Source organism: Muscardinus avellanarius (genome assembly GCF_963383645.1).
Source record: "Muscardinus avellanarius genome assembly, chromosome: 2".
Lineage (NCBI taxonomy): Eukaryota > Metazoa > Chordata > Mammalia > Rodentia > Gliridae > Muscardinus > Muscardinus avellanarius.
The window spans coordinates 130020417-130045816 of NC_137787.1; the positions used below are offsets into that span (position 1 = coordinate 130020417).

Genomic DNA, 25400 nt, shown 5'->3' on the forward strand with positions numbered 1-25400 from the left:
TTTGTTGCCAGACACCTGAGTTGGTTCCACAATTTGGCTATTATGAATTATGCTGCTATAAACATGCGTATGCATGTATCACTATAGCATGCTGGCTTTAGTTCTTTTGGAAAGATACTGAGGAGTAGTATAGCTGGGTCATAAGGTGGTTCCATTCCAGTCTTTTAAAAAAACTCCATACTAATTTCATAGTGGTTGTACTAATGTACAATCCCACCAATAGTGTATAAATGCTCCTTTTCTTCATGGCTTCAGCATTTATCACTGTTTGTGGTCTTGATGATCGCCATTCTAACTGGAGTTAGATGGAATTTCAGTGAAATTGTGTTTTGCATTTCCCCAATTGCTAATAATGTTGAACATTTTTCACATATTTCTTGGCCATTTGTATTTCTTCTTTTGAGAAATGTCTAGTTAGTTCAATTTGTCCATGTATTGATTGGGCTATTTGGCTTTTCGGTGTTAAGCTGTTTTTTGAGTTTGGTATATATCCTAGATATTAAAACTCTGTCAGAGAGCTGGCAAGGATTTTCTCCCATTCTGTAGACTCTCAATGCTCTTGATTGTTTCCTTTGCTGTACATCTTTTTCCCTGATGCCATCCCATTTATTAATTCTTGGTTTTACTTCCTAGCTTTGGGGGTCTTGATGAGTAAGACTCTGCAATGCCTATATATTCGTGCATTTGGTCCTTTGTTTTCTTCTAGTAATTACAAAGTTTCTGGTCAAATTCTCAGGTCTTTGATCTACTTTGAGTTGACTTTTATACAGAGTGAGATATTAGGTTTAATTTTATTCCCTTACATACGGATATTCAGTTTTCCCAGCCCTATTTATTGAAAAGGCTGTTTTTCTTCCAAATATGTTGAAAAAGAATCCTAGTTATATAAAGGCTAAGATCAAGCAAGTGCTGAGGGATGGTCTAATGATTTTTTTCTAATGGTGATATTTAAATTGTGGCTCAATTTTGACAACTAGGGAACATGAATTTCCCAGCTCTCAAATACATTGTCATCAAATGACTAAGTTATTGAAAGGACAGTCACCCCTGTAACTTTCTCTCTCTCCATCTGCCCAAGATGACCTGTGTGAGGCTCAGAGTAACGGCCACCATCACCTCAAGTCTTGATACTCGAGTCTAGACCAGCATGTGCTCAGCTGACTTTTATACTCTCAAAGATGTCTGGCTTTGAAACACAGGTGGATAATGTGTTTTGTGATAGCAGCAAATTTGGTACTGTGGCCTTTATATGGAAGATTTGTCTGAAAGGTATTGTGGTTTCTGGATTTCAGCTACCTAGTTCAAAATGCAGCTTAGCAAGAGGACTGCCAGAGGTCATGCTCATGAAAATCCTCCCGTGAGAGTTAGGAGTTTTAGTCCCACGAGTCTTGTAATTATGGATCTGCTCTTGCAATTGTACTTTACATCAACTCAATTATTGCTGTCATCTAGAAATGGATTCAATCTTGTGGAAAACCAAAGATAATAAAAAGTTGTACTCCAGATAGATGTTTTAAGTTGATATTCCAGTCGCTAGTTCTCTGGCATGATGCCTGTGATACATTAGGACGGGAGCTTGTGGAACTCAATGTACCTCTGGGAATTGGAGCTGGAGGACTGTCCTTTTTTCCACAAGGTATCTGTGCTGAGCGAGTAAGAGACAAAGTAGAGGAGGGGGCAGATTTATTTTAATCACCTGATTTTGATAGGCCCCTTTGAATAAGTAGTATCTTTTAATAAGCTGCTTGTGGTGCCCTTTAATTAATGGTTCTTCCATTGCAAATTCTGTGCTCTACTCTTTAAAGACTGTGATATTGCTGAGTCTCCTTATGCAGTTTCCACCCTATGAATCACTCTTAGACATATACAAATAAAGTAAAATGCTTTAGTTAGTTATTTAAGAAGATTTATTGAGTATTATCTATGAAAAGAACTCTCCATAGTTGGCCCTCTGTGTCTGTAGGTTCTACATCCATGGATTCAACCAGCCTCGGATGGAAAGTATCTGTACTGAGCACATATAGACTTGTTTTTAATGTCGTTTTTCCCTGCACAATACCATATAGCAACTATTTGCATCGTATTTATGTTGTATTAAGAGGTATTATGAGTCTTCTTGACATGATTTAAAGCATAAGGGAGGGTATGCAAAAGTTCTGTGCAAATACTACAACATTTTATATAAGAGACTTGAGCATCCTTGAATTTTAGTATCACTAGGAAGTCCTGAATCCATTCCCTCATAAAAAATCAAAGGGCAACCTTATTTTGTAATTAGTTACTAAAGGACAGAGTATTACATCTGGCAAGCTATGGTCTTGTTAGGGAACTTCGAAAGGATATAGCTAGAAAGAGGACATGGTTCAATGACACAGCCAATCCTAGGCAAAACCACTTTGCTAACTAGGGGGAAAAAAAAAGGAAGAGTATAAGGGCAGAGTAGGGACAGGAGCAAAAGGAGAGAAAGAAGGAAGGCTTCCATGGGAATAGCATTCTCATGTGCTAGTCAGGACATCATTGGGATTTTCACACAGGGTGAACTATGGAAGGCCTGAAAAGCCAGGCCAGTGTGTTTGAGGCCTGATGATGATAACTGGGAATTATTGAAAGTTTCAAGCAGAAAAATGTCATGATTAAAACCATGCAGAAGCCGGGCGTGGTGGTGCACGCTTGTAATCCCCGCACTTGGGAGGCAGAGACAGGAGGATTGCGCAGGTTCGAAGCCAGCCGCGCGCGCTGGCTTAGGAGACCCTGTTTCCAAAATGAAAATGTAAAAATAGGTCTGGGAGTGTAGCCCGGAGGTAGAAGGGCTTCCAGGAACCCCAGTACCACCAAAAAATAAATAAATAAAACCATGCAGAAGAAAGATTGGCTTGGCATGTCAAACAGAATAAAGTCAGTTGATGTCATAATCTAACCATATGTCTCCGAGGGCCTAGATTAGGATGGTGCTAATGAGAATAAGGGGTAGGTGGAAAGCAGAAATATACAACACATTTTATTTTATTGTTATGACTTAAGAGGCCATATTCCTTTGGTGTGGTGGTAGTTGAGATCTGGAAAGACACAACAGATATAAGGGACCACTGAACCATATGACAGGTTATATGAATTAAAGCAGAAAGGGTGGGGAAAATAGGGAGAATCATCAACATAACCTTAAAGGTTTAGTTGTAATTCAGTGAAATTTAAAAAAAAACCATTTGTATGGCTTCCTTGGAATTAGACTTGGAATAGAAAGAAGGTAAGGGAAGTCTTGCCTTTACTTGTAGTTATGTGTATTCAGCTTTCAGAGAATCTTGTTCCTATTTTATTACCAATGCATCATTCTGTTGATAACTAAACCAGTGTCCAAACCAGAAATTAGTTTTTAATAACTTTTTCCCTTAATCTCTGTATCCAGTTACCCAAAACTGTGTTCTCCCTTTGAAAGACTGTTTTCTCATCCTGTCCTCACTGTTCCTCATGTCTCTATCCTAAGCTCACTTGTTCTTACATGTCTTTTCTTGGGTATTGAGAGCTGACTATCTTTAAAAGTATTCAACTGGTATGCTCTAATGTGTTTAACATGTCAAAGTACCAGAAAAAAGTAGAGGGACAAAATTTGCATTTGTGAACAAGAGAAATTTTTTTCCAGTAACTAAGGAAAAGAAAACCTTTGTCTAATTCTGTTGCATTCTGAATGGGGCACTCATCAGGAGCCCAGACAACAGCCCCTGTTCAACATCTAATCCACGTAGGGAATTTATGCATTTTGTAAAAGACAAGGGCTGGGGCTATAGCTCCAGTGTTAGAGAGTTTGCCTAGCTTGCTCAAGGCCCTGGGAGTTTATTCCCAGCACTGTGAAAAAATAAAAATTAAAAATGAGAAAAAGTTTTACACACATACATGGGCATCCCAATTTGAGCCAATGATGGAAAGTGAAAATTTAAATCATCGGAGAGCACAAACAGGAATCTGCCTTAGCCTTTTATTTTTATAGAGGTTCATCCCTTTTGAGGGCAAGAGCCATCTGGGCCCCTGAAAACTGGAAGATATGACCCCTGAATCTCTTTCACTATCCTACTGAAGGACAGAAGGTTTTTTTTCCTGCAATGAGAAAAACCAAAAAGCTACTCCCCCCCCCCATTGTACATTTTCTTAGTCCATTTGCCTGAAACATAAAAAAGAAGCCCAAACCATCTTAATTATTGTAAGATTTATCAGCTGCCTCTATGTGGTAACCAGAAGAATTTTGAGATTATCAAATTTGGTATAATTTAAGGATCATGTAATCAAAATTAATTCTAACACCATTTCTAAGGGAAAAGACTAGATTATAATATAAAGTACAACATTTTTATGTGATTCGCATTCTTATATGTATGGTTAAATGTGCCCTATCTGAATATTTATGGCATTATTTTTCAGCCAGTAAGAGCATCTGTTCTATTTTTCAGCCTCTCCAGTTGGCAACGGTTATATCAAGCCTCCGGTTCCACCTGCTTCAGGCACACACAGGGAGAAAGGGCCACCAACCATGTTACCCATCAATGTGGACCCAGACAGCAAACCAGGAGAGTATGTCCTCAAGAGTTTATTTGTCAACTTCACCACTCAGGCTGAACGCAAGATCCGCATCATTATGGCAGAGCCGCTGGTGAGTATGTGCCACAAAACCCACCTGTTTCTATCTTTATGCTGGATACAGCTGGCCTTCTGTACCCACAGGTTCTACATGCATGGATTCAAGCAACCTCAGATCAAACACCTTGTAGAAAACTGCATCTGTACTAAACCTGAACTCACTTTTTTTTGTTATTATTCCCTAAACAACAGAGTTTAACAACTATTTACACAACATGGTAGTAAGTATTGTAAGTCAGCTAGAAATCATTCATATATGAAGGATGATGTGTGCAGGTTTTATGCATTTTATGTAAGGGACTTGAGTGTCTGTGGATTTTTAAATCCAAATGGGGTTCTGGAACTAGTTTCTCCACAGATATAGAGGGATGACTGTTTACTAGATTTTGCCACTCAAGCAAAGAATGGATTTATATTCCTTTACTTTGGAAAGATGTCTGCCTGTTTGTTTGTTTGTTTGTTTGTTTGTTTGTTTGTTTGGTACAGGGCATTAAACTCAAAGACATTCTACCTCCAAACTATACCCCCAGCCCTTTTCAATTTTTATTTTGAAAAAGGGTCTCACTAAGTTGCTGAGGCTGGCCTCAAACCTGCAATATGCTCTCAGTCTCCCAAGTACTAGGATTACAGGCATGTGCCACCATACCTGGCATTATTTTTCATATCATAGGTGATTTTCAAAAGCTCAAAAGATAATAGTTAGAGCCGGGTGTGGTGGTGCACACTTGTAATCCCAGCATTCAGGAGGCTGAGACTGGAGGATCACAAGTTTATGGACAGCCTCAGCTGCTTAGTGAGGCCCTCCACAACTTAGTGAGACTCTGTTTCAAAATTAAGAATAAAAAATAGGGCAGGGGGTATAGCTCAGAGGTCGAATACCCCTGGATTCCATCCCCAGATGGTTAAAAATTTGTTTAACCAATTTTGTTCTATCATCTCTGATGTGGAATACCTATAAAAACTTAAATTGAGCAAAAAGTATACCACTATGGTCATTTAAAAATAAATATTATGTGTTTTATTTATTTTTTGCAGTACCGGAGGTGGAACTGAGGGACATTCTACCTCTTGAGAGACACCCCAAGCCCTATTTTTTTATTCTTTATTTTTTGAAACAGGGTCTCACTGAGTTGCAAGGGGCCTCACTAAATAGCTAAGACTGTCTACAAACCAGAATCCTCTGGTCTCCACCTCCGAATGCTGGAATTACAAGCGTGCGCCATCACGCCCAGCTCTACATATTATGTTTTAGCATTCTATTCATTTTTGTGTTTTGTTTTGTTCTTTATTGGACTGGGGATTGTACTCAGAAGCATTCTACCTTTGGGATATACCCCCAGTCCCATTTTATCTTTTTTATTTGGAAACAGGATCACTTTATGTTGCTGAGAGCCTCACTAAGTTGTTGATGCTAGCCTGAAACCTGCAATCCTCCTATCTCAGCCTCCTAAGTACTGGGATTAATTTTGGGCTTGCACTTCCACTCCCAGCAAGTTCTACTCTTTTGAGAAAAGTAATAGATAAATTATTAGAGCATTAAAATATATGTATATGAAAATATATATCAAGGATATATAAATATTCCATATATATGAAAGCATATAAAAAAGGAAATAAGCTCTAGATGATAATTTCTAACCTATTTTAATGCACCTATGTCAATTTCATTAAAATATTTATAGAATTGAAAACTCGGGGCTTAATGGGATAAGTGAAGAAACTTGGAGTGTGGGAAATTTTTAAAATAATATTCAACAAACACAATGAAGTAGCCACTTCACTGCTACATTTAGGACTAAATGTACTCTAATAAGAAAAAGTATTAATTATAAAAAATTGTGTCTAGTGTCTGCTATGCATATATGCTTAAGCAAGCTATTTTATCCTCTATTAAAAATAAATAAGAAAAAAATATCTTTCAAGAGGCTGTCTGGACTTCTAGCTTTCAGTTTGAGAACATAAGATTCTCAGTCAGAGGAAGTGTTTTGGCAGGTCATTCAGAAAGCCCACTTCATCTTCTGAAAATTGATACACAAGATATTTTTGATTCACTTACCTTTGGGTCCATCTTAGATGATGTCCTTGGATTTCAACATCTTTCTTTGCAGAAGCTTCTGCTGGAAAATAAGGCCTGGGTTGGCTGTCTGTTAATTGCTTTAGCAAGGCTCCCAGGATAGCAGAATCAGAAAAGGGCAGCAAGGAAGGAAGAAAGAGTGATGGGCAGATTCAGATTACTTGTTTTCTGACCTTCGCGGGGCTCTGCACAATAAGAGAAAAGAAACTCTGAGTGATGCGGCCGTTTCCATAAACACAGCTTTGTACTGCCATGAGGATACTAAAACAATAAGCAGATAATCTCAGTTTGCTTTGCTTAGAATGGTGGAGGGCAATACTGTGCAGGCCACAGCACAGATATCCAAAAACATGTAGCAGGTGATGTACAGTGTCACCTGTAAAAATAACCTTTGTAAGAACCACAACTTACACAACAACACCCATTTGTTAAGTATGCTTACCTGAGAGTTAAAATTTGACACATTTTATTAGATGGATAGAGGTTAACTTTATATATATTCTATTCATAAGTCTGTTTATTGAATGCCTATTATAATGGAACACATTTCTTGTTTTCACAACTTAAGTCACTTAAACTTGTCCTTCATGCAGTACCTTTCCCCCTTAACTCATGTTTTTATGTCTCTAGTACTCTTACGACTACTAATAGCTAATGTTTATGGCATACTTACTACATGCCAGGCTGTGCTTAACCTGTTACCTTTATAATGATTGTAGGTCATTTCCCCTTTTCAGATGTTAAAAGTTGGCACAGAGAGGGTTAAGTAATTGCTCAAGGTCATGCCACATTGCTGGGTGAGAGCAGAGCCCACTTCTGATTGTCAGCAGCTACACTCCATCGTCAGTCTTTGCATGGGTATCTTTCCATGAAGATGTCTCCACTCATCTTTCCCACCAACACTGTGACTTATGTCAGCCAAGCTAAGTGCCCACACTCCTATGGAAAAGCAGTATTGATCCTCAGAACCCTTGGACCGCTGAGGCTGGGTGGAAGGAAGCTGCCCTGGGGTTCAGGGCTCTAGGGAAGTTTAGGGAGGAGAAAGGGGTGAGGCACAATGAAGATGCATCTCACTCCTTAACACTAGGGATGTACAAAAACAGTGCACTGAGGCTCTCTGGAATTGTATAACCTAGTGGACGTTCCTGAGGAACTGGGAAGTTGTCCACAAGTTGAAAGAGATGACCCCTTTCAGGCCATCCACATTTCCAGAATAATGGTTTAAATACTGTTATTTAAAACTAAAGTTTGAGTTTAACTTTTTCTTTACTCAGCTTGGAATTTGTTTATGTGGCTTTTTTTCTTCTCTGAATAAGCGTTAGGTCTAAGAAGCTCACGTGTACTACAGTGTTCTTCTGATTAGAAGTAGACATTGTGTTCCTTTGGTAGAGCAACTTAAATATCCCCCAAAGGGAGAAGCTGAACAGAGAAATATATTTCTTCTCCCTCAGTAAATCTTTATTATGTGCCTCATGGGAGAGATTCTGCTAGGCACTGATGGTCACAAAAATATGCTTGATGTTTTTAGCTGAAAAATGTCTTCAATCAATTTTTTGGTATTGCTGCTTTTTATAAAAGAGGCTTTTCTCCTTTTATTTATTCATTTATTTTTGGCAAAGATGTAAATATTCATCCCATATCCATTTTGTGTCTGCTAAAAAGTGCTTGGTAATTTCTTGTCCTTATATTTGCTTACTTATAGGATGGTAACCATAAATGGATTCTGTCTTGTTATCTGAGTCTAAAAGTATAAATATGCATTTGACATTTTGTCCTGTAGCTATAGCAAAAGGTATTTTGTTGTTGTTGTTGTTGTTGTTGTTGTTGTTGTTTAGTTTTGTTTTTGTTGCTTTGCAGTGCCAGGGATCAAACCCAGGGTCTTGGGCATGTTATGCCAGTGCTCTACCATTGAAGTACAACCCCAGCCCAAGAGATTATTTTTTATGTCTGTAGAGTACAGTCAAGAAGAATTTTAAGACATGTCCCCTTCTATTTTCTTGCTGAATTAGCCTCAGTTAGGAAGATATTGAATCCTTTGGAACTCTGAATTAATGTGTATTTGTATCAAATCTCAAAATTATATTCTATTGTTCTTAACTAAAACTGAAGGTGGCAAAGGTAATTTTAAAAAATTTAGAAACTGGGTGTGGTACTATGTACTTATAATCCTAGTACTTGGGAGGCTGAGACAAGAGGATTACAGGTTCGCAGGCAGCCTCAGCAGCCTTGTGAGGCCTTAGTGAGACCCTGTTTCAAAATAAAAAACAGCCAGGCATGGGCCACCACACATTTAATTTCAATACTTGGGAGACTGAGGCAGGAGGATTGCAGGTTTGAGGACAGCCCCAGCTAGTAGTGAGACTCTCATCAACCTAGTGAGACCCTGTTTCAAAATAAAAATAAAATAGGGCTGGGGGTGTAGCTTGGAGGTAGAATGCCCTGGATTCAATCTCCAGTGACACACACACAAAAAATAAATAAATAATAAATAAAAATAGGGCTGCAGTGTAGCCGTAGCTCAGATAGAATATCTTTGGGTTCAATCCCCAGTATTGCAAAAAATAATAAGAAGAAAGTCTAGAAGGATCAATGTATTATCTGTATGTAATTTGGGGACTACTTTGGTTTTGGTTTTTTTTTTTTTTTGTGGTTCTGGGGTTCCTGGAAGCCCTCCTAACTTAGGGCTACACTCCCAGACCTATTTTTATATTATTTTTTATTTGGAAACAGGGTCTCTTAAGCCAGAGTGGCTGGCTACAAACCTGCTTGATCCTCCTGTCTCTGCCTCCCAAGTGCGGGGATTACAAGCGTGCGCCACCACGCCCGGCTTTGGGGACTACTTTGGACTGATATTATTCAATTTTATCTTACTCATGCATGTTTGCATAAGTAAGCAAATATAAGGACAAGAAATTACCATGCATGTATGCATTTATTGATTTATTTATTTATCACTAAGAATGAACCCAGGGGCATATTCTACCTTGGAGCTATACCCCCAACCCTTTTTTTTATTTTTTATTTTTTGTTTTTAGATGGGGTTTTGTTAGGCTTTTGAGAACCTTCCTATGTTACTGAGGCTGGCCTTGAATCTACAGTCTTTCTGTCTTAGCCTTCCAAGTACTGGGATTACAGGTATATGTCACCATACCCAGCTCAGTTTTTCATTTTTAAATAATGAGTCAGAATTCCATACCAATTTGACACACACAAAAAAAATAAATAAATAATAAATAAAAATAAAAATAGGGCTGTGGTGTAGTTATAGCTCAGAGAATGTCTTTGGGTTCAGTCCTCAAAGACATGTGCAATAGATTATATGCCACATTAAATTGAAGTTTAAGGTTTTTATTTATGTCAGTATCCAAATAGCTAACCTTCATGGGGGGAGAAAGGACATGAATTATAATTGTTCTACCAAAATCAAATTTTAGAGGTTTTTTTTTTTTTTACTTTTTAAACATCTTCCACTTGTTTAGCAATATTGCTCTGTGTACCCAAAAGATGTTCAAGTCATATTCATTACTATTAATAAGTCAGTAATTTTATTCTAATTTTATTGCTTCACGGGGACATTTGATGTCCTTTGCACTTGTTCAGTCTTAACCATTAGTTTGCCTTTCCCAAGCAAAGCATTCTAAATAAGCTAAATGGGGTCATTTGTAAATCTCTTTTCTATTTTCAAAACAACAATGCAGAAAAAGTCAGTGAGTGATAATTCAATCTCATTCATCTCAGCATCTTTATTTCCCCCTCATTTATTAACAGTGATCACTGGGAAAAGAATTCTAGTTAATGTTCATCCTCCTCTTGAGTTTTAGAGGTATATTTCACTGTGTGGCCTCATCATTGTCATTGAAAGGCCTGCAGTTGATCTATTAGTTCTTTGTGGATTATTTGCTTTTTTTCTGTTTTTACAGTTTTATTTGTTTGTTTGTTTTTGGTGGTACTGGGGTTCCTGGAAGCCCTTCTACCTCCGGGTTACACTCCCAGACCTATTTTATATTTTTTTTTATTTGGAAACAGGGTCTCTTAAGCCAGTGAGGCTGGCTCTGAACCAGCTAGATCCTACTGTCTCCGCCTCCCAAGCGCGGGGATTATAAGTGTGCGCTACCATGCCCGGCTCTGTTTTTAGTTTTATTATTTGTCTTTGATGTTTTGAAGTTTCACTATACTGTATTTGAATGTGAATATGTGTTTATTTCTTTTGAAGACTCTTATGCTTCATGAATGGAAGATTTATATCTTTTTATCAGTTCTGGAAAATTCTTAACCTTTAATTATGTAAATATTGTCATTTATTTACTGGCACTCCTAATAGATATATATTGGACCTTTTCATAGTATATTGCATATTTTTTACCCTTCTTTCATAATTTCTATCTCTTTGTCTCTGTCTACCTTGTTGCAAGTAATTTTTTTCACATCTATCTTCCTATTCATTGATGCTTTCTTAGGCTATACCTAATTGTTGCTTAAGCCTCCCTGAATTATTTATTTATTTATTTATTTATTTATTAGTGGTACTGGGGTTCCTGGAAACCCTTCTACCTCCGGGCTACACTCCCAGACCTATTTTATATTTTTATTTGGAAAGAGGGTCTCCTAAGCCAGCGGGGCTGGCTTCGAACCTGCGTGATCCTCCTGTCTCTACCTCCCAAGGGCGGGGATTACAAGTGTGCACCACCACGCCAGGTGTCCCCTGCTCCATTTTAATGGAGCTTCCTTTTCTTTTTCTTTTTCTTTCTTTCTCTCTTTCTTTCTTTCTTTCCTTTTTTTTTTTTTTTTTTTTTTTGATGGGGTGGGGTGATATTGGGGATGGAACCCAGGTACATTCTACCTCCAAGCTCCACCCCCAGCCCTATTTTTTTTTTTTTTTTTTTTTTTTGGTGGTAGTACTGGAGTTCCTGGGAGCCCTTCTACCTCCGGGCTACACTCCCAGACCTATTTTTACATTTTTATTTGGAAACAGGGTCTCCTAAGCCAGCACGCACAGCTGGCTTTGAACCTGCGCGATCCTCCTGTCTCTGCCTCCCAAGCGCAGGGATTACAATTGTGCGCCACTACACCCGGCTCCCAGCCCTATTTTTTACTCTTTATTTTGAAACAGGTTCTCACTGAGTTGCAAAGGCCTCACTAAGTAGCTGAGGATATTTGTGAACTGCAATCCTCCTGTCTCAGCCTCCCAAATGCTGGGGTTATAAGCATGCACACCTATCTTTCTTTCTGTTCTTCTTCCTTTCTGTAGCCCCAGTTATCACTAACCAGAGATAAACATTATATTGTTTTCTTAGCTTAAAATTTATGCACTAAAAGGTGACATAAATGTAAACCCCAAACTCATATAAGACTTCAGTTTATGGTTTCAAATTCTTAGGTGTGACTTCTTTTTTCTTCTTGTTTTTAGCAAATAACCCACTAGAATAGCTTTTCATCTTCTTGTTTTAGGGTATAGATTTTTTTTTTTTTTTACCAGTTCATTAGTTCATTGTTTAGGACCAAACTTCATGTAAGGCATCCTGTTTCCAGTTTCTCACCCCTCAAGGCCCACAGCTTTGTTTCCTGTCTCTAAGTGGACAACAAAAACTCTTCCAGGATAGTGAGACAAACAGTGCTCCCCCTGGGATGCCACAAGGCTGCCTTCAAGGAGAAAGGCGGTCTTCTCTCTCTTTGTCTTGTGAACTCATTTCTACGTTAGGAAGAGAAAAATACTATGTTGCATTCAACATTCAGCATTTCCATGTTTTTATTATGTGGGATTTGGGGTTATTGTCCCACATTCTCGGGCAGGATTCTTGCTTTGTTTCTCATGCAGATAAAGCAAGGGTGGATCTCTGTGCCACGAGGTTTATGTGCAAACAGAAGTTTCCATGGCAAGGTGGGATGTCCCCAAGGCAAAGAAAAGGAACAGTGAGAGGACTGTCACTCAATCTTCCTCCTTGACCCCATCTGATGAATATTCCCCAAACACAGCTCTGTCCCTCACAGTCCTCATTTGAAACCATCTTGTAACTCTCTTCCACTTCTGATTAGGCCACATCCATCTTACTTCCACCGCGTACCATGTTGCTGGCCTTCCACCATGCATTCATGCATGCTGACTCCTCTTCCTGGACTGCCACTCAGCTCCTCGCCTGTTTGTCAAGGCCCAACTTACACACCTAACAAGGTGTATTTGATTTCTTCTCTGCACTCTCCATGTAATCATGACCATGTGGGCACAAACTTGCATAGACCTGTAAACCTCTAGCTCATCGGAACCACCATATCGTTCCCTCAAGCAGACTGTTCCATCTTCATTAAATTGGAGCAATTAGAAGAGGCTAGAATAGAAAATATCAGAGGATTTTATAGATTTTTAGGGTAAGTGTTGTTTTATAAAACTTGCAATTAGCTGTGTGCATACCAGACCATAGTATAAAATGTATTTTATGGTGGTAAAAAGCAATTTTTTAAGTTAAAAAAGCACCATATTAACCTATAAGTTATTTGGTTATGATACCTGTGTCTGACACATCTTGTGACACCCACGTGTGTGCACATGCATACACACAGTATGTTCTCATGTTTATGACAGTGCTCTACATATAGAACACAATAAGAGTGTGTGTGTGTGTGTGTGTGTGTGTGTGTGTGTGTGTGTGTGTGTGTGTTTTACTGGATATTGAACCCAGAGACATGACACTCTATCTCTGAGCTACGCCTCCAATACTTCTTGTTTTAAAACAGGATCTTGCTATATTAATGGGAGTCTCACTAAGTTGCTGAGGCTGGTCTCAAACCTGTGATTCTCCTTTCTCCACTTCCAAATACTGGCATTACAGGTATACATCACCATACTTAGCTAGTAAATGGTTTTTGGGAATATTAATGAATATATGAACAAATTAATTAAACAATACAGCAGTGTGAAAGGACTGTCTTTGTAGAAACTCCTATGTTTGCAGAGGCCATCTTGCCTACTACTACACAGATAATAAAGATTGTGTTCTGTCCTTTGTACCTGGCAGATGAATGCCCTACAGTGTGCTAAGTACAAGGGACATTGATTTGCAACTCCTGCCTTGGGGTCTAAGGATACCTCATTATTCATTGATATGGTCACCTGCCCCCCTCCCCCCTGCAATAGATGGAGAGTCAGGTTGACTCTTAGTGGTCAGACACAGTCTCTGAATATGCACCGTCATTATCTACAAGTGACTATTTCTATAGCATCTGTCACTGTAAACACAGGCCATTGCCTTCTTAATAAATTCTTATAAAAAACCAAGATTCTCCAGCTTTTCAAAATGCAAGTGCTCTCATTAGTTTTGATGTTGTCAATTGAATGAACAAGAAGAGATCACATTAAAGATTAAAAAAGAAAGCTTTTTTATTTACTCCAATCTGAATCTCAATGCTGATTCTACCTCGAGTGCTGTGTGGCCTTGGGTACCAGTCAGCCTCCCCTCTTCCCTCAGCTGGGAACTGGGAGGAACAGTCTCTAGAGGTGGTTGAGGGTATTAGCGGTGAGCTGTGTGGCATTCCCCATGTGATCCTGAGCCCATTCGAGGTGCTCGGTCGTCATCGTCACCATCACCATTGCCACCACCATCCTCATCCTCACCAGGATGGGGAAGCACATCTCCTGGTGTGTTTCCTTAGAAGTCAACCTGGCACTCCCTCTCTTTGTGTTCACTCAAACACACTGGGGCTCAAGCAGGCCAGCTGGTGCCTGCCACCATATTCATCAATACCATCAAATGCTTGTCCTGAACTTGGCCGTGACACCCACCGACAGAGTACAACCAAAGCTACTTTAGGTAACCGCAGCTGGGGCCCTCTAGATGCCTGGGGGAGTGACGAAAGCAAACAAACGAAAGTACAACAGACAAGAGGGCATGCCCACCGTCTCACCGTATTTCTAGCAGAGTATTGAGGCTTACCAGGAATGCACAGGACGCAGGCAGTGAAGCTGAGTTTGAAGTGAGTCCTCCTCTGGTGGGTTTCTGAAGCTCTCAAAGAGGACCTCTCACAAGTGCTTGAGGATGGGCTCTCGGAGACAAGTGTCATGCCAGCCCACACCAAGAGGGCAGGTATCTTGAAATGTGAAAGGCTGGGTTGTTAAGCAAGTTCAGAAAATGTTGGGAATTTTCCATTCTTCTCTAACTGCCTCTTTGATCCATCTTCCTCCTCATAACTTGGTTAATACACAAGAAACATGGGTTCTCATCAGAGCCTTGCCACCAACTTGTGCTTCAGGCAAAGCCACTTAAATATGATCTACCAGCTGGGCTTGGTGACAATGCGCCTGTAATCCCAGTAGTGGGGAGGCTGAGACAGGAGACTCGCAGGTTCAAGGCCAACCTTGACAACTTAGTGAGGCTCTGTTTCAAAAAATAAAATCAGGCTGGGAGTGCAAGTAGCTCAGGGTTAGAATGTCCTTGAGTTCAATCCCCAGTTTCATCAATCAATCAATCAATCAATTAGTCAATAAGTAAGAATGCCCTTGGGTTCAATCCCCAGTACCACATATGTATTCCACTGTTGTTTTCACTTCTATAGAATGATAGTAGCCAGGCAGCCAGGTTTAGCTCTAATGTAAGTGGCAAATGAAATAAAAGTACTAATTCTTACATCTGTAGGCTTCTAAGTCACAACCCATTGAATCTACCCTGGTTTAATCAACTGTCCCTGTGCAGAACTGCAATGAAAGCTAATTTGGGGATCGGGCCAGGGATTCCATCTGGATTCACAGCATAAAATGTCAGTGGGACAAATAAAAAAAAATTCCAACTCGCCTGACAAAGAGTTAGAAAGAAAATCATTTATTCTGTTTTGACTTTGAAGCCTGGAAAGAGGAAAAGATCTGCACGATTTCAATAGAAGGCAATATACCAGACTCTCACCCTTGCACAGAGATGAAGTGATAGCCATGCTCCTCTTCATCTAACAGCCTGGAACTTAAAAGAACCTTTATGATGAAAGGTGCTAGGGAAATGGGGTTTTCATTATTGCGATTGATAAGCCCTGCTCAGAAAATACTTAGTGGACAAGATACAGGCAGCATTGTTCAGATACTGCCCCTCTGCTGGGCTTGGTGGATATGATGCTAATTCATAAAAGTGTTGTACCATACTGGAGTTACTTAAAAATTGCATAATATGATCTAACTGCCTTGCTGACATGAACAAAATGATGAAGAGAATTTCTGTTTGAAAATAAGACTAAAAGTAAATGAAGTAACACAGAATCTTTTCTGAGGGTATAAAGTCTCTGAAGAATCCAAGCTGCCAAATATGTCTCAAGGCACAGCATGAATCTATGATGAAATATGTCATGCCTTAAGACCAAACCTGTATGAACACCAGTCCTGGCCAGCTGGCACCAGCATCGAAAGCCCATTAGCTAATGACAGCATTACTGCATGCTAATGTTGTTCCAGATTTGGGCAGTAACATCTGTTAACATACCTCTGTCCTTGGCCTTAACCTCAGGCTTAGCTCCTCCAGGCTGCTGACTCGAGAGCTGGCACCACATAGCTCTCAGTCCACCCAACATTAAGCAAGACACCATACTAGAAGAGGGACACTGGTGACCCACCACCAGCAAAACACATAGCATGAGTGGTTCTAGTAGTTCTGATTAATTCAATGTGACTCTAAGCAAAGCCTTTAGCAAATAAAATAGACAGCCTTTAGCAAATAAAATAGATGCTCAGCCCACCTTCCTCTTGTGACTTCAGGCCATATCTGTTGTGATACAACAGACTGAAATTAGGAACACTCTGTTTGAGGTTATAAAATACCATTTTTTAATTTAATTTTAATTTTTTTCTGGAGATGTAGCTCAGTAGTAGAGTGCTTGCCTAGCATGCATGAAGCCCTTGGTTTTAATCCCAGCACCAAAAAAATAAAACCTTAGTAAAGCTTCTAAGAGCTGAGCATGGTGGCACATACCTGTAATCCCAGATCATAGGTCCGTAGCCAGCCTCAGCAACTTAGTGAGACCCAGTTTCAAAATAAAAAATGAAAACGGTTAAGAATGGTAAAGTGCTCCTGGATTGAATCTTCAAAATAAATAAAAGCTTTCTGTCACCTCTAGACCCTGTAAAAATTGAACATTCAGCCACAGTCTTACATTTTACCCCACAGATGCCTGTCTTATTTGCAGATTTCTAGATACCAGGAAATACCAGATTCTTTCTATTTGGAATCCTTTCTAATGTTTAAGGAATTTGTAAATTGGGGAATTATGGTGTGCTAAAAGACAAAATTATTGCCTCAAATTAGGTTTGTATCTTAAGATGGTGGCTGGTCATAAAATCAACCGAAATTAATCATGTTCATGATGTCCTAACTGTTAACTAACTTCCACCATGGCATAGATCCTATAATATTTCATTATTCCAGAGTTTGTACCTTGGTGATTTTCTACACCATTGTAGGAGCCAATCTGCCTATATTAAGCAAATGTTATGTGTCTGTTGACTAAGGATGTGTAAATAGCAGAAACACAAGCTTTAATGTCTCTCCACACTGTGGATTCAAGTCAGCATCCCAGAAGGGCAATCAGCTAGTCTTTCTGACCAAACCTATTACTTCAATAGACCTAATAAGGGAAAAATAAAGAGAATAGAAATAATTTCTAGCTTTAGCTCCCTGTTAAGTGTTGTGATATAAATCAAAGCTGTCCAGAAAGGAGACTAAAAAACAGCACCGGTCAGATGGGAAATATTTATATCATGCTTGACAAAGTACTGGCTGACTTTCAAGTTAGAAATAAATAAAGAACTTTTAAAATAGTTATTTCCTTGTGAGGCACCTTAGCCTGGCACCTCCTTTATGTAATCTATAAAGATTGTTCACCAGAAACCAGAAAACTCATTCTAACCAAGAGACAATGCATCATTAATGGCTAAACCCAGAGATAATTGTTGAAAGGTTCATTTAGCAGCTGAATGGGGTGGTGTTTCAGATGAGCACCCAAATTCGATTTTTCTATACACAGTTCAATCCGAAGTTTGTTTTTCTCCTTATGAATATTCCTGGAATCAAGTAAATGAAAAACATTTCTTTAGTGGTTTCTAAATGAAACCTTTCAACTATGAAGTGAAATATAATGAACCACCTTAGTCCAATTGAACATTATAGCAAATAAGCCATGTGAAAAGTATCCCAGAGTAGTAAAAAAAATACCAAAGGGCCTTTTATTTCTATTTAATAAAGTATTCAATTCACCCATGAATGAGCCCATAACTTTTGTGTCCAGTGACATTATGAGGAAATTATCAAAATTTCCTCTTTGAGAATTTAAAACTGAGTAAAAGTTATTCTCCAAGTTATTTTCAGTCTAGTCTTTTCTGATTATATGCTTATTTTTTTTTTGCCATGGATAGAGACATTATTTTAACACAAATAAGAGATCTTTTGATGCATGTCATCATGTGTTAAGGTAACAGAAACTCTCAAAATAATTGCATGCAATCACAATGGCATAGGGCCGGGATATAGCATTGTGGTAGACTGCCCTAGGTTCCATCCCCAGCCCCACAAAAAATAAAAATATGAGCTGGGTGCCTCTGAGTTTAATCCCCAGTGCCACCACCAACATAAAAAAAAAAACACCCACAAGGCATAGTACTGAATCTTGAAGGCTCCTAACTTGTGAACACTGTGATATAATATTCTGTGTTTTCACATGACATCTTGCATTTTGACACTCCAAAAAATCATCAACACAATTTTAGGCAGTGGTGATTATACTATAGCATCATAGCAACTTTTATCAGTGCAAATTTTAATTTCCATTGGTCCTGCCAACAATAGTATGACTTTATTAGGTATATTTCAGTATGTGTGTGTATATATATATATATATATATATATATATATTATTAGAAAATAAAATATAATATATTAGAAAATAATATATATAATAATATAATGACATTATATATAATATATATAATATTCTGACATTAAAGATTTCCTAAAATCTATTCCATTTGATGGTGTTTTCTGTTGTCTTTGGGAATTTCTACTCATTTCACAAGTTTTAATCACACAGATTGGAGGGAGGTGGGTTGGAACGTTCCAGGAGACATTTCCAGGGTGACTCATCCCTGGGGAATATAAACATTTAAGAAGCAAGACAGACCTATGCAGGTCACAGAGAACGAATGTATGAAGAAGCAGGAAGAGGGCTGGTGGGAGATGGGCTGATTTGAGTGGAAAGAAGAGGGCATCCACAGTGTCTCACACAGCTGATGATCCAGGGAGAAAAATGACCATGAGATTCCCCATTTGGAACATTCCTGGGGTCTCTAGGGAGACTATTTTTAGTGGCAAGAGTAAAGCCAGATTGGAGCGGTTAGAGAAAGGGAAGACAAGCGGAGACCACTCATTGGAGAACTAGATATGAGAAGAGGGGAGGAGGAAAGAAACTGGCAGAGGAGGACATGTGGTCAAGAAGGCACAGAGAGGAGATGAGGCTAAGGATGCTGAGAGCTAAGACAAAGACAGGAAAATGGGGGAACTGAGGTCAAGGGCCTGGGAGAAGCTGGCTGTGGGCAAGGTCACCAAGGAGGCAGGAGAATATCCATCCACACACGCTGAAGTCCACTTAGCGAAAGCTTCATGCACAGCTGGGGCAGTAAACTATGACCAATAAACCAGAAAACACTAACAAAACAGAAAAGAACTCAGAAACAAACAAGTGCAGGTTCTATCTCATGCCTCTTAGTAGCTGCCATAGCTTAGAAAAGAAAGCTTGTAAGAGTTGCTCTTTTATTCAATTAAAATGGAGATTAACTCTGTGACCAAATTTAATTGAAGTTTCCTCTCCACTGTTCAGATAATGGGCATATACTCAGGACTGTGAAATTCAACAGGGAAATGACTTGTGAGAAGAGCAGAGCTGCTGCTTACAGGACAGATCATCTCAGGAGTTTTTAGTTTAAAAGCAAAAGTGTCAAAATATCTAACCGATCAGGACCCATCTTCATGTTTCCTATCATGGAATCTGCACAGCATCTGATGCTGCCACCTTTAACTTCTGGGAATACCTTCTGTATTGTTCTCTTGATTTTGAGGTTTGGAGGTAAAAATTAGCATTTATCATTTTGCTTATAGAAACTCATTTTACCAACTAAACAGAGTAAAAGTGAAATGGTTTTGTCTGTTTCTACAACCATCCATCTCCCACATATCGCAAGGGTTTGAACTATTGCTCATCAATTTTACTAGAAACTGAGTGAGGATGTCACAGGGTGGCAGCCATTGTGATCTTTAGACAATCTGAGGCAGGCACAGTCTTCCACCAGAGGTTCAATGGTCCAAGCAGGCGACCAACAAAAAACGATGATGTACACTTCAAGGCAATTCACACCACAGGGTCCCTGATGCCCCCCATCCTGGTTGGAGGAGTCACATGGGCTGAAAGGCCAGTATCAGAACTGTGAGTCCTAAAGCATGCTCCCTAGATGTGATTCCAAGTCTAGTCAACGCTGGCACAAAGATCTGAAGAGGAAATTATGATAGGCATGAAAATATTTTGAGCCTCATTTTCTTTGGCTCCACCCAAAGTAGGGCATCTACTCCTGGGAACTGACCATTCTGGGTGAGATGCCTGAGTGGCATTGCAACAGTTGTGTCCATAGCCCTCTACTCTGAATAACACTGTTGCCATCAACCTGGGTATGGGGCAGTGGACCACTCAGGATCCTCCCATGTTCTGGTGAAGAAGTGAGATACTAATTGTAATAATTCAGTATTGAAATTCTGTATTAATCACTCAAACCAGATATATGTAGTATAAGTGTTCCCTGCAGATGGTATTCAAAACCTTCAGTTAACTGTGCATAAAAATATTCTTATAATACAAAACACTGTAGTTTCAAGGCTTGAGAAGTCTAGTGGTTGGTTTTGTTGTTGTTAATGCTGTTACAACTTAGTTGTTTTTAGAGCCACCTCCCCATTAAATTAAAATATATGCTCTAAACTATCTATTGGGAAGTAAGTGAGTGAGTGTGTGTGTGTGTGTGTGTGTGTGTGTGTGTGTGTGTGTGTTATACTGGGATTTGAACCCAAAGACATTCTACCTCCAAGCTACACCCCAGCCCTATTTTATTTTTGTGTGTGTGGTACTGGGGGTGGAACCCAGGGATTTTCCTACCTCCAGGCTATACTCCAAGACCTATTTTTTTTTAATATATTTTATTTGGAAACAGGGTCTCACTAAGTTGCTGAGAGCCTCACTAAGTAGCTGAGAATGGCTTCAAACCTGTGTGATCCTCCTGTCTCAGCCTCCCAAGGACTAGGATTACAAGCGTGCACCACAAAAAGAGTCTCACTAAGTTGCTGAAGGTCTTTGCTGGCCTCAATGCTCCTATCTCAGCCTCCCAAGCGCTAGGATTACAGGCGTGCACCACCATGCCAAGCCCCTATTTTATTTTTGAAACAGGGTCTTGCTAAGTGGCTGCATCTGGCTTTGAACCTACAATCCTCCTATCTCAACCTCCCAAGTATTAGCCTTACAGGCATGGGCCACCACACTCAGCTAGGGTTTTCTGTTTTATAAGAAAAGCAATTGCTCTTTATAATTTTTTTTCCTCTTTTTCTGTAATACAACTTCCCAGTTCCAAGTAGAAGGGAAACTTAAAGCCTTAATTAATGTTAGTGGGAGCATGCATTGCCCCAGGAGATATGTGAACCTTAGTTCCAAACTCCTAAATGTTATAAAAGAGAGTACACATTCAGACCTCATTTAGTTCCAATAATAATGATGTTAAAAAATTCTAATAATAGCAATAGTAACCAATGTCTGAGTACTTTGTGCCATTCATCTTGTAGTTCTGTGAGGTAGTTTGATATTATTGATCTGTTTTACCTGCAAGGTAACTGCAGCTTAGAGAGGATAAGTAAGGCCCATAGGTTATAAATGAAAGACGAAGGGTCCAGTCTCAGGTCTTTCTGACCTTACAGCCCATGCACCTAACTATTACATCCAACTGTTCTAACAACCAAAAGAATCACAAGGTTGGTGATATGTGAACAAATCAAATTATCTCTTAACTTCCTGGGATACTTGGGTTTAACCGATGTATTGAGATATCTCTGAGGGGCAGTATAATTTGGATCTTTCTAGATGATTGAAATCTGACCTGTGTGGGTTACACTTGGAATTGTTAAGGTCCACTTAAAAGTCAGAAGTAGACAGTGATTCTGTCAATGGGCTGCTTGTATTCCTCAAATTAAACCCCCTTTAAAACATAACACTCTCCCTACACTTCTAAGTGGCTATGTCCTGTCCTGCCTGGCTTCTTTCCTCTTAGAGGTTATAGAAACACCTGGTGTGAAGTAACTATAAATTGAAATGTACCTAGTATGTACTAAAATTGAATGAAAATGGAAATGGAAGTCAGTCGCTTCCTCTGCTCTCCTTGTTTAGAGTCATTATTGTTACTGTTGTTGTTGTTGGTGGTGGTGGTGGTGGTGTGTGTGTGTGTGTGTGTGTGTGTGTGTGTGTGTGTGTTTTACTGGGGATTGAACCCAGGGGTGTTCTACTTCTCAACTACACCTTAGCCTTATTTTATTTTTTATTTTGAAACAGGGTCTCACTATGTGGCTGAGGATCTGGCTAAATTGCTAGGTCTGGCCCAGAACCTGCGATCCTCCTGTCTCCACCTCCCAAGTATTGGGATTACATGCATGCACCACCATGCTGGGCTCCAAGTTCTTATTTTCTTCAAGGAAGGGTAGGGAAGATCTGAACTCTACAAGGTAGCAAACAAGATGCATAAATAGGGACCTCGTTCTTTTTCTATGGAAATACTTCAAACCCTCCAGAATTCTTTGAGACAAGAGGGAAAAAAATCCCTAAGAGGGTTAGAATAGTGTTGTCTTTGGTTTGGAGGGGGAACAAGAGTGTAGAGACTGAACTGCATCTGGCTTTTCTCACAGCAGGAAAGATATTTGCCACTCAGATTCTATCTGCAAATGGGAAGAAATAGAGTGGGTCCCTCTGCAACCTCTCAGGGGAAAAAATGAAATGTTGATGTTGAAGTAGGCTTTGGGAATGGCGTACCTGTATCATCCATAAAAGTGAGACATTGTTTAAAAAAATGACAAGAACGAAAAGCATTAGTGGAAGCTAAATAAAAGAATGCTTTCTGAAAAATAAATAAACAATAGCAGAGGTGATTCCTCATAACTATTTCTTATTGTTGTTTGTTGGCTTTACTATGGAGAATTCAAGCATAAATATTTGACAGAATAATGTGAAAAACCCTGTGATCATCTTGAATGGTGATCAACTCACGGCCGATGGGTCGCACACTCCCTAATCTTCTGACAAGTAGTATTTGAATCAAATGCCATTGTCCCTTGGCATCCAGAGGAGATAGGTTCCAGGGCCCTGAAGTTGCTCAAGTCCCCTGAATGACATAATATAATATTTGCACAGAACCTGTATATATACTTCCATATATTTAAGTCATCCCTCGATTGTTTAAAATACCTAATGTGATGGAAATAGTTGTTCCATTGTATTGTATAGGTAATAACAAGAAGTGAGCCTGTACATGTTCAAGGCAGATATATTTTTTGTTTTACACACACACACACACACACACACACACACACACACACACTTTTATGGGTGCATTGTAGTATTACAAATATTTTCTATTTTCATATGCAATTGGTTCAGTTCACATCATGCTTTTTTTTTTCTTTATTTCAGTATTGAGCATCAAGCCCAGGGGTACTCTACCACTGAGCTACATCCCAAGCCTGCATATCTATCTTCCTTTTTCCTTCCTTCCTTCCTATGTTCCTTCCTTCCTTCATTTATTGTGGTACTGGGGATTGAACCCAGGGGCATTCTATCTCTAAGCTACACCCCAGACCTTTCTGGTTTTTATCCAAACAGATTCTTCAAAGTTGCCAAGGGCCTTGCTAAATTGCTGAAGCCGGCTTTGAACTTGTGATGCACCTGTCTCTGCCTTCCAAGCACTGGGATTACAGGTGTATGCCAACACACACTGCTATCTTTATTTTTTATTTTGAGACAAGATCTTGTCAATTTGCCCAGGCTGGCCTTGAACTTGCAGTCCTCCTGCTTCAGCCTCCAAGGGCATCATGCATCCTTTTTTTTTTTTTTTTTTTTTTTTTTTTTTTTTTTTTTTTTGGTGGTACTGGGGTTCCTGGAAACCCTTCCATCTCCGAGTTACACTCTCAGACCTATTTCCTATTTGTATCTTTTTTATTTGGAAACAGGATCTCTTAAGCCAGTGAACCTGGCTTCGAACCAGCGCAACCCTTCTGTCTCCCTCTCCCGAATACTCAGGAGGCTGAGACAGGAGGATCACAGATTCCAAGCCAATATGTGGTAATTTACTAAGACCCCATTTCAAAATAAAAGATAGGTCTAGTGGTCTAGATCGAAGCAGAACACCGCTCATTACCACAAAAATTAATCAGAAAAAATTAAGTAGAAATATTCACACTGGGCTGCTTCAAGGGTGCTTGTGGAGACTGGTGTCAATGACTTTCATGTGTTTAATTTTTATTTTTGTATTTTAGTTGGCTTTTACAAAGCATTTCAGAAGAGGAGTTTATGACCTTTACATGGACAGGAAATGCTTTTGGATTCAATTGCTGAATTAGACTTGTGCATTCAATGCATCTCTTGTTTCTTTGATAGTTCTTTGTTTTCACCTACTTTTTATAACCAGTCTCCCAAATCTAGTACATTCTAGTATGTTCTCAGCCTCTCACAACTAAGTTTTCTGGATAGCCTACTTTGAGGAGAAGAAGCCTGTATTTCTCTTCAGATAAATACATTTTCCAATGCTCCAAAGTATTGATCTCACTAAATTGTGGAGGGCCTCACTAAGAGGCTGAGGCTGACCACAAACCTGCATCCTCCTCTCTCAGCCTCCCTAGTACTAGGATTATAAGCAGGCTCCACCAAAGAGACAGAGCGTTTGATTCAAAAAACTCTGGAACCCACCGTGTACACTTCTTCCAGAAGAGACTATAGGGTGGAGATAGGGTTTGTTTCTGTCATAGTTTATATATATATATATATATATATATATATATATATATATATATATATATATTTTTTATTTTTTTTTTTCTGCAAAGCTACTGATTGAAGCCAGGGGCATCTACCTGAGCTACATCCCTGGTGCTATTTTATGTTTCACTTAGGGTCTCACTAAGTTGCTGAGGCTGTCCTCTAACCTGTGATCCTCCCAAAGACTGAGATTACAGGTGTGCACCACCATGCCCAGCTGGTTATATATTATCTTTACCAGTGGAATTGATTGGGAAAATGAGACAACCCAAAGTGATCAGCTAAATATAAAAGGGTATTCTGGGGCATCGTCTTTGCCCAAAGCAAGACATATATATGTATATATAGAAACTTTTCATGGGTTTTAATACTAAACAAACTTCAGATCAGAATTAACTTTTATAGCAAAAAAATACAAACAAGTATAAGTATTATAAAATGCCCTGCTGAAAGGCAAGTCGAGGCTTCTCAGTGTCAGCAAAGACGAGGGATAATCATTTCTGTAGGTCCTTGTCACTACCAAGATTAGTTTTGCATTAGATGTGGTACAGGTCAAATCCCATGCCCTCAATTCACCAGTCACACCTAATAAGTGTCTGATCAGCAGACTGTCCTTCAACACCAGTCTAATAAGTAG

General features: G+C 39.3%; 1 protein-coding gene across 2 annotated transcripts in view; it reads left to right on the forward strand.

The window, feature by feature from the left end:
- FRY (FRY microtubule binding protein) overlaps positions 1-25400 on the forward strand; it is a gene marked incomplete at both ends in the record, with an annotated part of 292951 nt that overhangs the window by 50352 nt on the left and 217199 nt on the right. For both annotated transcript variants that reach the window (XM_080719965.1, XM_080719966.1), the window contains one exon: positions 4440-4639. In XM_080719965.1, coding sequence (XP_080576091.1) covers positions 4440-4639 — 200 coding nt within the window. The remainder of the gene's footprint in view (positions 1-4439; positions 4640-25400) is intronic.